Source organism: Polypterus senegalus, chromosome 3 (assembly GCF_016835505.1).
Source record: "Polypterus senegalus isolate Bchr_013 chromosome 3, ASM1683550v1, whole genome shotgun sequence".
Taxonomy (NCBI): domain Eukaryota; kingdom Metazoa; phylum Chordata; class Cladistia; order Polypteriformes; family Polypteridae; genus Polypterus; species Polypterus senegalus.
The window spans coordinates 279,845,278-279,862,106 of record NC_053156.1 but is presented as its reverse complement, the minus strand read 5'-3'; the positions used below and the strand labels follow the sequence as shown (position 1 = coordinate 279,862,106).

At 36.0% G+C, this 16,829-nt stretch overlaps 1 protein-coding gene across 2 annotated transcripts in view; it reads right to left on the bottom strand.

The window, feature by feature from the left end:
• mapk14b (mitogen-activated protein kinase 14b) overlaps positions 1-16,829 on the bottom strand; it is a 46,012-nt gene continuing 29,183 nt past the window's right edge. Inside the window, exons 4-12 of one of the 2 annotated variants that reach the window (XM_039749289.1) lie at positions 14,612-14,723; positions 14,468-14,497; positions 14,008-14,055; positions 13,615-13,729; positions 8,457-8,528; positions 5,039-5,118; positions 2,282-2,360; positions 1,898-2,071; positions 1-1,752 (exon numbers count right to left, since the gene is read on the bottom strand). In XM_039749289.1, the coding sequence (XP_039605223.1) occupies positions 1,685-1,752; positions 1,898-2,071; positions 2,282-2,360; positions 5,039-5,118; positions 8,457-8,528; positions 13,615-13,729; positions 14,008-14,055; positions 14,468-14,497; positions 14,612-14,723 (778 nt within the window). In that variant the 3' untranslated portion in view covers positions 1-1,684. Of the gene's footprint in view, positions 1,753-1,897; positions 2,072-2,281; positions 2,361-4,463; positions 4,544-5,038; positions 5,119-8,456; positions 8,529-13,614; positions 13,730-14,007; positions 14,056-14,467; positions 14,498-14,611; positions 14,724-16,829 lie in introns of both variants that reach the window. The other variant, XM_039749288.1, reaches the window with a different exon arrangement.

The window sequence follows — 16,829 nt, the reverse complement described above, 5'->3', positions numbered from 1 at the left end:
TGAAAAATAATTGGCTTTATTTTTTTTTTCTTGTAAGCAGTTGGACAATGGTGCCACTATACATTGCATTAACAGAGTGCAAGGGGCAAAATTCAATGAGTACAGAAAATAATGACATTTCTGGGTATATAGAAATGTATTTAAAAATCTACATTTAACTCTACAGTGTTGATGCACCCGTCTATAAATAGATTTTGCTAAAGAAAGCTTTTTTTTTATATCTTCCATTTGTGCTATAGCAACATTCCTGTTCCAATCCCCTTATCTGCAGACATTCAAGCTTGTTAGAGATATTGCTTTATGGAATCAAGTATTAAACTTATTCTAAAGAAAATAATAAAAGATAACACCCTAACATTGTATATATTTATGTACATCTTGGAAATATATAAAGGAAAATGATTCTTAAAGGATTTTTGCACAATTTGGCTGCAGTGTATCACATAAAATTAGCCAGACACATTGCCCAACATTCCCTGGGTAGGGCCACAAAGAGGAAGAAAGCTTAGAGATCTTAAAATCAAAAACAAACGGCAATGACAGTGTTACAGATTCTGAAACAATGCATTTACAGGAGACACACAAACTGGTATTAAATCACTAAAACACACCCTTAAGTTAGTTTAAACTCACACAGTTTTAAAAATTAAACAGATATTTTTGAGTTTCAGTAATTAACTGTGTCAAACATAACATTACTATCACTATGCTCCATGCTGAGGTGACATTCTACCGAACATACAGGATCCTGTACAACTATTTGCAGCTTGGCTCTTTAGTCCCCGAAGTGAGTGAATCTTATGTCCTGCACACATTACCTGGCCATTAATCTCCAAAGGATGGTCCTCAAACTGTGTGTGTGATGTTCAGCATGCAATACATAATGATAAGGCAAAATGTTAAAACATTAACTGACAAGTGCTTACACAACTTTGAGAAAGAAAATACTGGAAATCACAGTGAAGAGGAATTAATAAAAAAACAAACTTGAAACACTGGCAGGCAAGCCATAGGAATGCCCATCAGCTTAAAGCCTGAATACTGTAAAAAGGAAAATAGGACAGTCTTGATTAATTTGCAGCTTTTTAGTGCAAGGCAAATCTGGTGGTAGAAGAAGCAGACAAATTTCAAACACTCCAGACCTCAACAGTTAAATTCTCATTAGATGGAGGGCTATGTCTACACTGACCATTTTTCAAAATCTCACAACACTGTTCGTTACGACATCCATTCATAAAACAGTAGATCTGATCAGTCCACGGAGGAGAAGGTTTACTGAACTTTTTTTTGGAAAACCTAAGTGAAATATATAAATATGACTGACACACCAATTCTTAGTTAAGGTGCACCTTGGCATTCCAGTGTCAATATCCAGGAGATAGCACAGGCTGCAAAAGCTGAAGTAAATGCTGATAGGAAAGATTACTGCCGACTTAGCCACATGCAACACTGGCAAATTTATTAATATGGCTGAATCGGTCCCTGTCCCAAGTTTTATCCAAATTCAACCCCACCATATCACGCAATGTTGTACAAAAGGTCTGAAAGTCCATCTGTATTCATCCTCCAGGTAACCTCCTTCTTTGAGACATAACAGGCACTTGAATAACTTTGAAAAAAAGAGGGCCACTGATGATGCAATTCCTAACAATTTTGAAAGAAATCACAGCAAGAAGTATGGTCCTCAAGATTCCATTTCATCTGGATCAGAATGTGGTGGCACAAAACTAAGCACTTCTTCATAAGTTAACCCTGAGAGAACAAAAAAAAAGGTGATAAGCATAAGCAACACTATCAGAATTTGACTGAAAAATATTAAAACAATCACATTTACAGTACAAAGCAACATGTTGCTACAAGCATATGACGGCTCAGAACTCCGTATAAAAACACTCACTCTTCCATTCATCAATAACCAAATCCCTGCTTTCAAACGACTGGTCATAGGGTTCTGCCTCTGGCTCATCTTCTGGATCATGGTACTGCGCAAAGTATGAATGTGCAAGAGCTTCAGCTGCGGTAATCCTTTTATCCGTGTCCAGGACCAACATCTTTTCCAAAAGGTCAACAGCTGCGTAATATAACCCACAGAATTACAATGCTCAGTTTTTATAAGATCCTATTAATATTTTTATACGGTTCAAAAAAAAAAAAAAAAACTATAATCATTGGAAAGCTTACAGTCTGGGTGAAGTATGAATGCTTGCAAATGCAAAAGCTCTTTCATAGAACTGCCAGACAAACCAAAAATAAAGCTTAAGACAGCTCTACCTCTGCTTACCTAATGGATTAGCTCCAATAAACACATCTGCAAAGTTCCTCTTTTTCATAGTGGGAAGAGAATTAATGTAATTTCTAGCCTAAAAACAGGGAAAATTAAATTTAAAAATGAAAAACATTCAGAGAATTATGCCAGCTCAGTCTTTTCCAAACATTGTTCTTTGTGCTAAATTTGTATTGGTATAGGGTCTAATATTCTGTTATCTAGACAAGACATACAAAAAACCTCTCCTAGTTTTATTTGATACTAGGATAAAAAGTAATGACAATTTTTTGTTAAATGTTCCTCAATGGCAATGTAGCCTTCCACTCTCAAATTCAAGTTGTAAAAGACTTCTGTGTTTCCCAACCTCGGTCCTGTGGCCCCCTGTCGCTGCAGGTTTTTGTTCCAACCAGCTTCTGTTTTTAATTGGACTACTGGGCTAATTAAGTGATGTGTTATTTCCCAAGTTCTGTGTTTGGGAACAATAAAGAAATTAGAAAACCAAGTTTGGTTAAAAAAAAAAAAATATATATATATATATATATATATATATATATATATATATATATATATATATATATATATATATATATATATATATATATATATACATACATACATACACACACACACACAAAGTAGTTATATGGGGATAATGTATTTTTTCTTTTTAACAATATTTCATCTTGATTTTTATTCTACTTTTCTAGGTGTTCTAATTGTTTAATTAATCTTTTTTTACTAATTAGTGAGTCTGATGCTAAAGTAGTTGCAGCCTTTGATTATTCAGTGTTTGTCAGCGTGTCTGCTCTGCTCATTTTTAATTGTCATTAATAAGATACAAAGGGGAAAAACTGCACAGAGAAAGGGCAAAATATAATGAAATCAGCAAAAGAGAGTTAAGCATTTAAATCTATAACGAAAGCAGAAATATTTTTATATGTCTTATAAAATGTTAAAATCATGCTGCTGTGCTTTTCTGAATGTAGAAGAAAAATAATGCCAGCTAATTAAATGAGATCAATGCTATCAGGTGTTGTCACTGATTAGGAATCTGGTTGGAACAAAAACCTGCAGCCACAGTGTGCCTCTAGGATCGAGGTTGGGAAACACTGAGTGACTGCATATCTGATAAGCAGCTTTAGAAGTAGCAGATAAAAAGCAAGAGAAAGGCACAAATAGGGGCAGAAACAGCATCTGTTAAAGCCACAATAGGTAGCAAAAAGCCTGGGCACTTTAAATTCAGAAACTGACCAAACCACAGAGGGGGAAAAAAGAAAGCCAGGTTCACTACTGCACTTCTAAACACATCAATCAGCCCTCTTTAATAATAATTAATTCACACATCAGCATTTCCAGGAATACAAATGAAGCATAGTTTCTAATAATCCATGTGAGCTAAAGGATTGTGGCACACAAACCTGAAAATCCTAAACATTTCTAAAATATGACTGACCGACCATGTTTATATGACAGTCAGACACAGGATAGCCTAGAGGCTGTGGAACTGTTTCTAGAAACAAGAATGTTGCCAGTTCAGTCCCTACCAAGACTGTTTGCTACTGAGCAAGTACTTTAGTCATCTTTGTAAAGACAAATGCAACTATAACACCTATGACATTTACAAGGTACTTTAGGTAAAAGCTTCATCTAAATAATTGCAATCTAGTAAGACTTTTAACCCTGCATTGCCAATCAATCCAAACTTTTGAAGCTTGTCACTATAAAAGTCTATATTGTACAACAGCTTTTCAGGTAATATAATTAAGCAGTTTGTTCTAAAAACTTACTAAGAAATGTAGTAGTTTTCAGACAACTCAAATGTACGTCTAAGTGTGCGCAACAAATAGTGATCATAATGACACACAGTAATTAAGGGACTGAGGCATACTCAAAAGCATTCCTCATGCATGCTGTTAGCTGTCAGTTCATATTACTGATTGTTCAACACACTATCATTCAAAACTGAAGTGTTCTGAACTCTTTAGAAACCCATAACCCAACCTTATTGCTTTTCTGGGAACAAATCCAAAATGGTCTTGGACTGACTCAGATATACAATTTTGGGCTCTTTTTGAGCATACAACACTTGTCCCCAAGGATCAAACAATTCCTGTAAATAAAGGGGAAACACTGAAATAACCCTAACAAATTATTGGCCACTGTTCCTTTTAAACAAAGTTTACATAATCTGGCTCACCTCATGACTGGGCATCCTGCTAATTAGAGAGGCAGGGGGTGTTCCTGTCAGCCGCATAATCTGCTGAAGTTGGTTAATATCTTATTCACACCCGGTCAAGGGGATTGTAATTACACACAAAAAGCAGCTAAAACCATAACACATTGCTTTTAGTAATATTCTCTTTGCATTTTATATTTTTTGGAAGAAAACAACACCCAAACACTCTGCAGCTTTCAAAGAGAAAAATGTAGGAAGCATGCAAGGAGTAAATTTCCGTTAGTGAACAGATATACTTAGTGATTAATATTAGTCCCACCATTTATAGGCACAATACCTTCAAAATAATTTTTAGACAGATGAGGTAGGCCTACATTCATAGACCCAGGTCTGCCATAGCAATGCAGCAATAAAATAGCAGGCACCTTTTAAAATACCAAACTAGTTCAAGTGCAGCAGCATCAACACAGATGCACAGAAGCATAGTGACAAGTAGGTTTCATGCTGCACAGGCAAACAAACACAAGTATAGGAAAGCACCACCAGGCGGGCAATTTCAAATGCCACCAGAAAGACAGGCAGAACAGGGAACTCACAGAATCTGAAGATATTTTCAGCAACAACTCAGCATCTGGATTTCCGACGAGCATCAATATTAACTTCAACTGATCAATATCTAATTGAACAACATAAAGGAAAACGTTGTGGAGCCCTCAAAAAAATTAATAAACAAACACGCAGCTTGCAGCACTCTGAACTGTAATAAGGAAACAGACTACTATCAGTTCTGCCCATAAATGGAATGTCAATCTGCTCCTGAGCAGGCTCACACTTTCAGCCTCCACAAGCTGGAAGATGTTTTTCTATAATAAACAAAAAATAATTAATTACAAGAAAGGTCTGGCAGTTGACTTGTGTTCCCAAGTGATAATCCACAGCAGGGAACCATGGGCCACCACAGAGTACTGGTAAAATGTGTTTTGTGAAACAAATGAAACAAAAAGTACACTCCTATTTGTAGGGTAACAGTAGTCACAAATAAACGATGCGTAAATCATCTAGTTTATACTAAGAAAAATTAACAGTAGCAATAGCTTTCTAATGCATATATGACTGGATTATCAATGACTGTGCTGAGCTTTTAGCAACAGCTCTGCTGAATTCACACAATTGAGGGCAGTGACAATTCATTACAGAAAGCAGCAAGCATGCAAACATATACACAGAGCACAAACAATTATGGTTACAAAAAGACCAAACTGTGGTATAATGAGGAGACAGCAAGATGCCAGAAAAACGAACAAACCTAAGCAGAACAATAAGCAATAACTCACAAAGAAAAGTCCAGCAAGATAAGGAAATGTGTGACATTTTGATTATTTGAGATCAGCTTTGCTATACAGCCAGGTTTCAAGCAAGAGCTCATGCAAGTTACTTGTCTTTATTGAGAAGGCACATGCAAAGCAGTCCGAGCTCAGCCCGGTCAAAGCAAGGCAAACTCCACATATAAGGTGCATGTCTTACTTCTCGCTTGCTCCTTTTAGAAAGTTATGCAGTAGGCGGTGTATCTGCAATTTACTAAAGATGCTTTGTAATCTCCAAATTTGCAAATGAAAGTTATCTGTGATTTATGCTGAAAGCTTTCCTTTTGATGCAAGTACCAATCAACTTGAGACAGAGGTTGATTTAGAAAATACTCACCTGAGAAATTTGTGGGACTGGTACCAGGCAGCTTAACAGACATCCATATATGCACAATCATTTTATACTAAATGGTCTGTCATCTGGCATTTACCATCAGTTGATTAAGTGTTTTGTTTGCATCACACCAACTAATAGCTGTAGGCAAGTTCCACCATGTTGGAAAAACCTGTCTTGATCCACTATAAGATAATTCACCCCGCAGCATAACAAGTTAGATGTCATTCATCTAGTTTTACTTGCCATAGTGCTCTATAAACACTTATTCATGTATCAATACATCAATTCATGTTTGATTTCATTTCAATTTCCTCCCACTTGCCCTATACAGTATTGTGAAAACGTATTTGCTCCCTTCCTGATTTTCTCCGTTTTAACTTATTCCTAACACTTAATTGTTTCTGATCTCCAAATAAATTTAGTAGAATACAAAAGAAAACCTGAGTAAACACAATACAGTTTTTATATAAGTACTGTATTTGATTTACTGAAGGATAAAAGTTCACCAATATCTATATCACCCATGTGAAAAAGTAATTCTCCCCTTCGCAAATCAAGAAACCAATACACCATACTTAAATAATGACTTAAGTAAGACTAGACACCAAACTTGATTGCTACCAGTACTATTGACTCTAAACATCACTCAAGGAGAACCTTTCCAACAAAGTGAAGTTGGCTAAAAGGTCTCAATAACCAGCACACCATACATCAAAAAAAAGAAATTCCAGAAGACCTAATAAAAAAAGTTACTGAAGGGTTACAAAGCAATCTCTAAAACCATGGGACTCTAGTGAACAACCGTGAGAGCAATCATCTTCAAACAGAGAAAATTTGGATCAGTGGTAAATCTGCCCAGAAGTGGCAGGCACAGATAAATTATCTGAACAGCGCATGATAGAAAATTCATTCAGGCAAAGTGGTACCCAGACAAACATTTAAGGAACTGCAGGCCTCTCTCAACTCTATTTAATGTCAGCATTCCCAGATTCACCACTGGGCCTAAATAGTATTCACAAGAGAGTTGCATGGTGAAAACTACTGCTAAACAAAAGAAACAAAAGACTTTTCTAACATTTGTCAAAAAACATTTTGATTACATTTGGGATAATGTTCTGTACACTAATGAGTCAAAAATTGAACTTTTTGAAAGTACCTTTACATCTGGCATAAAGCTAACACAGCTTTCCACAATAACAGCATTGTGGTAGTAGTGTAAAGGTGTGGGGTTGCTTTGCTGCTTCAAAGCCTGGTGTCTTGTCATAATTGAGGGAAGCATGAATTCAGCCCTATGCCAGAAAGTACAGAAGAAAAAGGTCCAATCTTCTGTCCATGATGTAAAGCTCAAGTGCATTTAGGTTATGCAGCAAGACAATCAGAAGCACAAGATCAAGTGCATCTCTGAAAGGGCAAAAAAAAAAAAAATTAAGGTTTTGGAATGGACGAGTCAAAGTCCTGACTCGTACCCGACTGAGATGTTGTGGCAGGACCTTAAATGGACAGTGCATACCTTCCAATGTGGCAGAATTAAAACAATTTTGCAGAGAGGAGTTGGCCACAATTTCTCCACAGTGATGCCAAAAACTGGTGTCCAGATACTGCGAGTGTTTCATTGCAATTGTTGCTGATAAAGGTGACAATTACTTTATTAGATGGATGATACAGGTGGTGAACTTTTTTCCTTTAATAAATCAAATGATCATTTAAAAGCTGTGCATTGTGTTTACTCAGGCAATCTTCAGTATTGTAATAAATATGTTTGGAGATCTGAAATAATTGTTATGACTTGGCAAAAAAAAAAAAATATTTTAAAAAAATGCTGAAATCAGGAAGGGTGCAAGGGCACGGTATGTACCCAAATAATATGGTCCAAGCTTTTGATTCTCTTATTGCAGTCCCATGTTTTTTTCCTTAGAATAAAATTACAAAATCAGAAGAAAAACTGGACTGAAAATTTCCTTTAAATTACGTAATATTGTTAACTAGCATCCTATCACAAAAGTTCTACACATCTGGATTTCTGTACACCTTGCTTTTCAGAGGCTTATATTCAACAAGGGGAGCACTAGGGTTTCTTCACAGTCCAAAATGTCTCCCTCACATGTGGAGGGGCTGCACTTCACTCTCTGTATTGTCTGAAGGTACCAGACAACATTACACTCTTACAAGATTTTTTCTTTATTCTTTATAAGACTTGGACATACAGAAATGAAGATATATGTCCAAAATAGGAGCCTACAATAGACATGTACTGCACTCATTTAATGGAGAAACCATAAAGATGTGTAATACAAATATCCAGAGAAAGGATACGATCCGTTCCAGGAAACAGTGTTCTCCCAGTGAGTAGTTCAGCCATGATGCATCCAACTGACCAAATGTCCACTGTAAAACAAACCAGAAAAGAAAGTGGTCAGTCTTTGTTATGTGAACAAAGGTACTAAAACGGCTGTTAATGGATGCAGTCGTTTATACTTGCAAGACAGAGATCCTATGATAGGTTGTGATCAGAGCAAGCACACAGAATAGGTATAGGTATAGTCTTAACTGGTTAAAACTGGGCTAATCACAATTCAACAAATAAACTTTCTGAAATTATTATGGTGCTCTATATGAAATGGAGAATTGGAAGGGATGTATTTTCTACATGATAACCTGCTCTCATTGGGGGTTAAATCAGGTTCAAGTTCAAAATTACAGTCCAGTAAAAATGTACAATAAAATTCTTAATCCCACTGATTAGTGATAGAACAATACCAACAACAGTCAAGGAGAAAAAAAAAAACCCTACATTAAATGCAACATCAGGTGATAGATACGAGAAACTCTCATGTATATTTCAGTAGGTGTGTCTGCTGAGTAGCCCAATAACACATGGGTCAATATATATGTAATCAGTTATTTTGTGTTTTATATTTGTAATGAATTTAAACCACTTTGCAGATATTTGTTTGCACTTTAGACACCAAGGAGTCCTTTGCTGTTGATCAATACCAAAAAAGTCAAATTAAACCCACTGTGATTCTATGTTGTATTCGAATAAAATGTGAAAATATTTTTATAGGCACAGTAGAGAGGATCAACCAGTTTTATTGTTAAGAAAGCATACGTTTCCTACTTCAGATGTTCAAGAAAAGCCTAGACTGTCTTCATTTATGCTCACCAGCTATTATGTGGATCACTCAGGACAGCCAGGTAACCCACATACTGGTTTCTACTTTCTGAAGTCTTGGGCTTCTTTAATGAAATGACTGACTGACTGCAAACACCTCCATTAGCAACTTTCCTGTTTAGTCTCTGACCTCACGTCCACTATCTCCATCATAGCAAACCTCTTCATTCAACGTTTCTCCATTTTTCATTATACGCTTAATCAATGTAAAATATTTATCTTCATCACTTAATTTTTTGGCTCCACACTAATGTTGGATTGGTACTAAAATGTGGTGGGAGACTCCAATGCATTTATATAAATAAAAACGTTTGAAAAATTCTTCCCCCTTCTTTAATTGAGCTTGATGTATTTAAATGCAAGAATCTATTGGTGGGGGAACACCCATAGGAGTTCCGAACCTGCTAATAAATGACTAAGTATGGGAGGTGCTTGGAAACTACTATTTATTCCTGGTATTGAAATTAATGAAATGCTGGTACCATACAATTTTAAAAGATGGGTTTACCACACAACCTTACTCCACACTAGTCCTATTGTGTCTTTTGCATTGTTTCCAAGGATTAAAATGTGCTCAGTTATTTATTGGCAAGCACTCCAACTAAAAAAATGCTTTCCAGTACTTAATTTCTATTAAACTCCTCCCCAATCCCATGCAGAAGAGGACTGCTCTATCTACAAGAGAAACATCAAAAGGGATCATACTATACTATCTTTCACCTTTTTTCAGACATCTATGCTGGATGCCCATTACATTTAGGCATGACAGTAATGTCAAATATTATTTTCACTGAACTCACAAAACTATTAAAATGGTTTTAGGAATACTAATTCAAATGAACCTTTGTAGAGAGCAACTTCATTAAAAGTATGGGTGAATTTCCATGGGTTTACATTAGTAACCAGACAGAGGCCTCTAGAAAACAGAAAATAAAAAATACTACACTACTGAAAACAGTATTTTTTTTTAATGGATTTTGCTGGAAAATGTGGACAATTGCTGATAATAATTTAACTGTTGTACATTTATAAGGACACAAACAACAAATTGATAATGAATAGGCATGTTTAATGTCATGTATGCCTCACGAGCTAACCACAGACAACCTTTACTGTTGCCTTTACAAATGAATGGCTTTAGTTAGGATACTGAAATGTGTACTAGGCTTAAGCACAGATAACTAATTTTCAGTATTGACATAAAAAATTTAATTTTTTCATATTTTTATATATATATATATATATATCTAATATGCTTATTTATTGTATAAACAAAAGACGTGTGTGTGTGTGTGTGGAGCAGTCCACTCTGCTCATGCTCAACCACAGCCACTAGATGGCACATGCATGCACTTTTACATTTTTTCGGAGGTTACATGCACCTCATTATGAAAGATCTGTGTACAGCAAATGCAGCCATGCAACAACGACATTGTGCTAATGACGCAGATGAAGACACACAACTTTAAAATGAAGCAAAGGCTGCAGCTCAACAACGTGCAAGTGAAACTACTCAGCAATGGAGGGCAAGGCTTGAAGTTTTTACTAAAAGCCTTGTCGATCTGGAGGTATTTTCTTGAGACCAAATTTAATAGGACTCGTATGCCAGTGATGCGGCTACGATATGGCATCGCCTGTGTCTTGTTACAAAGGTCAGTCGGGCAGCAAGCACTGGTGGGTCCATGTTCTCTGCCCTGGGTTATTCTTAAGAGTTAGCCGATGCCTCCCCAAGTTCATGAATATAGTAAAGCTGCTAGGGAGTCTTCAGGTTGTTTTTTTTGTCCCTGAAGACCACATACAGCTAGTATCAAACATAATGCACATCTTTGCTATGAATTATATTAGACTCAAATTTTACTTTGTTACAGACAAAGGCACTTTCTTGAATGTAATAATGCAACATGATCAGTGTACAGCTCTGATATATCTCATGTCACTTAAGAAGCACCATGGATGGTTATTATAACACAACAGCTGCTTCTCCCTTCTCCTATGGCTGATTTAACAACAGATCACTTGCATGCAAACAAACATTCAGAGGAAAAAGGGGGAAGTGTCATGAGTAAGCACAATTAGCAAAGGCAATGTAATATCCTGAATATAGGACTTCTTTCTGTGCTGATTGTTTTTGTTTCTAGAATTTTATTAACACTATATATAAATCACATAAACCGATGAACAAATTACAGAGGTGCATAGCAAAGATTAAAAGATAAAGTAGTCGCATTAAAGGGATGAAAATAATCACAGGGAATAACTTTCCAGTCATAAATGAAAATTAGCTAATTTCTTGCCAAGTACTGCTTTTTCTTCTTGCCTGCACGGTGTGGGTTGTATTTTTGTACACTTGGGCATTTACCTGGAAACATATTTCTTTTAGGGTAAGAATAAAGGATATTACTTTAATACATTACTTTACAAGATATTTTATTAGTATACTAGCCATGTGCGCCCAACTACGTTGCGCATGTTAAAGTTGTCTGTTATGGGCTACCTGTTTAAACGCGGCTGCCAGACGTGAACTGGGCCCTTCATCGCACAGCATTATGATTTTTTATAAGGGAAACAAAATTAAAAAAGAAAACCCTTGGATATTGATTCGATAGGAACAGCCAACTCGGAATCACTGTCCGAATAGTAATTATGTGGTGGTGTAGGAGCATTTCTGCTTCTGTCCGTTCACAGTCCATCTCGTTTTCACGACGCTATCGTTTCCTCTCATGATTGTCTTCTCAACCTTTCTCCAATCTCGTAGGTTGCTTTGTGGCAATCCAAAGAGTAAGGCAATATACACGGAGCAATGGTTATTAAAGGGGGACACATAGTTATCCAGGCATGTTAGCATGTACAACTGTGAGACGCGCAGCACTCGCCGGCTACAACGTAACAATAATAATTTCCAGAACGTGCTGTTAAGTTGTCATTCATTTTACCCACTGTCTTTCTTTCAATCATATGTTACGTAGGCACGTACCTTTTATCTTCAGCAATCTCATTCTCTAACCAGGCCTCAGGAGCTAACCAGCGTAACACTGTCCACCACCCCTTTCGTTATTTCGGCACATTGTTGACATCCGTGAGTAACAACAACGTCCTAAACTGGAAGGTGGTCGACGCATGCGTGGAATTCGCGGACAAAGATCAAGATCTAAATGAAGATCTCTTTAGTTAATTCAAAGCACAACAATTTGTTTAGTTGGAATGTCTGCGTTTTGAGGTGTGACTGGAGTACTACAGTCTTTAGTAGTATAAGCCTGGAGGAGATTCTTAATGCAATGCCTATGTTTTAGCTGTCTCTCTACTGCCATCTAGTGCTTCTTCTAATTCATTCGTGGACAAACAAAGATCAAGACCCAAATGAAGATTATATACAGATGCTATGCAACTGCTAAGAGATTTCTGCAGAATGTGATGTATTATTTACCTGAAAAACACTTAACATGATTTACTTTATGATGTTTGCTTTTTAATTATTTTCCAAATATATCACAACTACACTTAAAGGATGATCGAGAAATACACTATCTGAACACACACATTACTAAAAGAGGTATTCAAGCAGGAGAAAGAATGGGTGGTTTCTATACTCCGAAATAAACAGGCACATTTAATCTAGTATTGGACTTTGCTTTGCATCTGTTGCTGTCCCTTTCAGAAGAATTTTCAGTTTTCCATGACTTGGTGCAGAAAAAAGTGAGTTCAGAAAATAGTGTTTGAATCTTGAAAAAAGAAGCAACAGAAATACACTCCAAATGGGTTAGCAGCAGCCTCTTACTGGATTCATAATTTGGTAAAACGGAACACACAGGGAAAGAAACACTTTCTGCATCTACTGGAGTTCCTCAATAGAACAAATACCACTGACAGCACTCCATCAGAAGAATTTCAACATTCCACAAAAAGCTTTTTATAAGGCAATACATGAACAACTTTCACATACAGTAAAATAATTAAAAAATGTCTATCCCTAAAATAAAAACACAGAAGAGAACTTCAACATGCAGCTTCTCCAGTGTTTGGCAGGTCTCAGATACTGGAACATTAAATCAACCAATATAATGAAATATACAGGAACATGATGAGAATGGACAGGAAAAATAATGGTGAACAGAAAGTCAGCACCCATTCACAAAACCTTATTTCCTGCCACAATCTACTGTGAAATCTTCATGTAAAAGCCACAAATGTAGAAATGTTTTCTAGGAGATTAGAGCGAGAGGACAATAAAGATGCAGACATGGCCAATAGTCGATTTACAGAAAGATACCAAAGCATAATCAGGCTAGTATTAAAGCTTACCTGTCATGTTGTAGTGCATCCAGTTAAGCATTATTTCAGGTGCTCTGTACCATCGTGTGGCTACATAACCAGTCATTTCCTCATCAGTAAGCCGTGCCAGGCCAAAGTCAAGGATCTATTAGGAAGACATTGTGTGAATGTGTGTAACTTAACTGTACCGAACGGAGAGACCTTTTACGGTAAATACACCTTAGAGGACTTCATCTTCATTTTATTTTAAACTAGTAATTCTTAACCAAGGGCAAAAATTCAATTATCCGAGACTTTACAAGACTTATCTGAACAGTTTTTTTATCTGTCACTTTATATTAGGGTGGAAACTGCTTTTACATCAAATTCTATATACAGTATCTATCTCTGAAATAATTATTATGAAGTGCAAAAACAGCTCACCTTTAATTCACAATCTTCATTCACTGCCAAGTTACTTGGCTTGAGGTCCTGAAACAAGGGGAAAGCTTTGAATATTCCAGGAAAGCAATTTTTTTTCTTTTGCTCAAAGTTTACAGCATAAAACAGAAGGCTGAAGAGCAGGTAAGTGTTTAATGATCAGTTTAACATGTTATTTTAATTATTTACACAAGCAAGACAAAGAGAGAAGCACATTGGTTTTCCAGTTCTAACCAGATAAAGAAGCAACAAGATCACTTAAAGCCCTGCAAGTATAAACACATTAGCAAATAACCCTAAGAGCACAATTAAAGCTGCATGGAAAGTAGCTTTAATGTGGCAGAGAAACTCTATATTGACCATTCCATTTGATGTGACCAGATTTGTGTTGCTTCATTTGAAGAGCAGAACATTCAATTTTAACAGAGAAAATAAACATACCATGATTCAATCACATACTTACTCGATGAATAATGTCAGCTGAATGAATATACTACCAAAAAAAAAAAAAAAAAAAACAAAGTACAATTGATGAAATGTAATAAAGCATAATAAACAGAATAAAGAAACAACAAATAGAGAAAATATTCTAAGAATAGCTGTTTACCTTTAATCCACGGAGGATCTGATAGATTAAAAACTGTACATGGTCATCTGTGAGTTTTTGGCACTTGACAATGTTGTTCAGGTCTGCACCCATCAGGTGAGTAACTAAATATCTTTATATTGGAAACAAAAAGGTGAAATTAAAGTTAATGTCTCATTATATTAGATTTTTAAGATTTTTAACAGAAAATACTCATAATCAAGAACTCTGGACAGATACTAATATTAAACAAAGTAAAGATTTTATTTTTTAGGAAAGCAAATAAGTTACATTATAAGCACAAAGAGAATCTGGCTTTAAATAACATTTTTGCCCAAGATGAGCAACCTGCCCACAGTTCTCTAAATATAAAGTAAGAGAGGAAGTACATCCTTCTGGTTAAATGCAGTCTTACGTTTTTGATAAACATATCTTCTGGCACGGTGGCCAAATAACTCTATTGTTGCTTTGTCTGTCCAAAACCCATAGTTCCAGAAATCTTGGTCTTTGCATAGGTGTTCGTGGGCAATTTTTAATCTTGTCCTCATGCTTTTTTTTTTTTGGACAGCAAAGGTTTCCTCCTGGCACACTTCCCATACAGATCTAAATTATGCAGCCTCTTTATAATGGTAGACTCATGCACTCTGACATCAACAGTGGGAAGAGTTACCTGAAGATTTCATGGTAACATTTTAGGGTTCTTGGAGACTTCTTTCAACATCCTGCATTGTACTCTTGTCCCTAACCTGGACAAGCTGGCAGTTGTCTCAAATGTTCACCATTTGTAAATGATTTTCCAGAGGGTGAAATGGTTGATTTTTAATTGTTTGCAGTCCTTTATAAATCCTTTCCCAGTCTTACAGGCATCTATAACATTCATTCTGAGGGCCTCAGAGTTCCTTCAGTCTCAACACAGTGATAGCACACATCTGATCAAGAAAAACTGGTAACACAAAACTAAACATCGTAAGTATAAATAAGACAGTCCAGGATCCTCTCTAATAATACTCTAAAAGTTTGCACCCAATTGCTTTTACCGGTATGTTTATTTAAAATATGCAATAGAATACAAAATGTAAATGTGTTAAATTTGTTATATTGTATCACCTTTCTCTATAGATATTTAAATGAAGATGTTTAAATGAAGATCAAATCTTTATAGGTTTTTAATCATTTAAAAACATTTCATTTGGCGCACTCTTCGTTTGTTTATAACCAGAGCACTTAGTGACTTGGTTAGGGTTTAACTGCAGCCAAAAACAGAATAAGAACTTAAACTAAGCCCTTGCAAAAACTCTTTAAGTGGGAATTTAATGGGTCAGAACAGTGTGTTCTGCTTTTACCAGTAAACCCATGATTCTCTAAAGAATCGCAAATCCAAGAATGGCAATCACTTTCTTTTCCCTCCGATCTTTGGAGGGATGAAAAATGATGGATGGTGGGAGCGTCCTGGGAAAGTTTTCATTTAATTAAATAAATATATTTGTACTAAAATTTACCAATTTATTAAAACTAAAATTGAAATGTAATTGTTATATTATTTAAGTCCAAAATGTCTTTGAGTTGCTGCACTTATAAGTAAAACAAATATCGGAGTGCAAAGGTTTAAATGAAGTAAATTTGAAAAAACAAAAAATTCATAAAATGGTAAATTCAAAATAGCTAATCAAAAATGTCCTTATAAACAACATTTTTGGTAAAGATGGTTTCCTGTCCTTGAATTAGCATTCCCTGGTATGGAGTAGTTAAAACATTCACTTTAACGTCACATGAACGCCGGACTCTTGAAAAGGCAACATAAAGTTGTCCATGCCCAAATACAGGCTCAGATAGGTAAATCCTTACTTTGTCCATGGTTTGTCTTTGGGATTTGTTGATCGTCATGTCAAATGCAGCCCTAATGGGAAATTGGTGTCGTTTAAGTTTAAAAGGTAATTTCGTCCCAACTTCAAGGTTTAGATTGTGTTGTGGTAATCCAGCCAAGCTAATAGTATATTAATATTCTAATGGGAAATTAAGATGCTCAGTTATGTTCAGTATCAACACTGTCAGTACTTAGAAAGACGTGGCTTTCTCCAGGAAGCAATCCAATTACTTGGTTATTTATCTGGTTAACATCAATAGGTTGTATATGCGGTGGTGTGCGCGTTCACGTTCGGGCGGCGGTTGTATTGTGCACAGCTTGCTTCTGGCCTCTGCCATCCGTGCAAATTTACAAACAATACTAAACGAAGGTTGT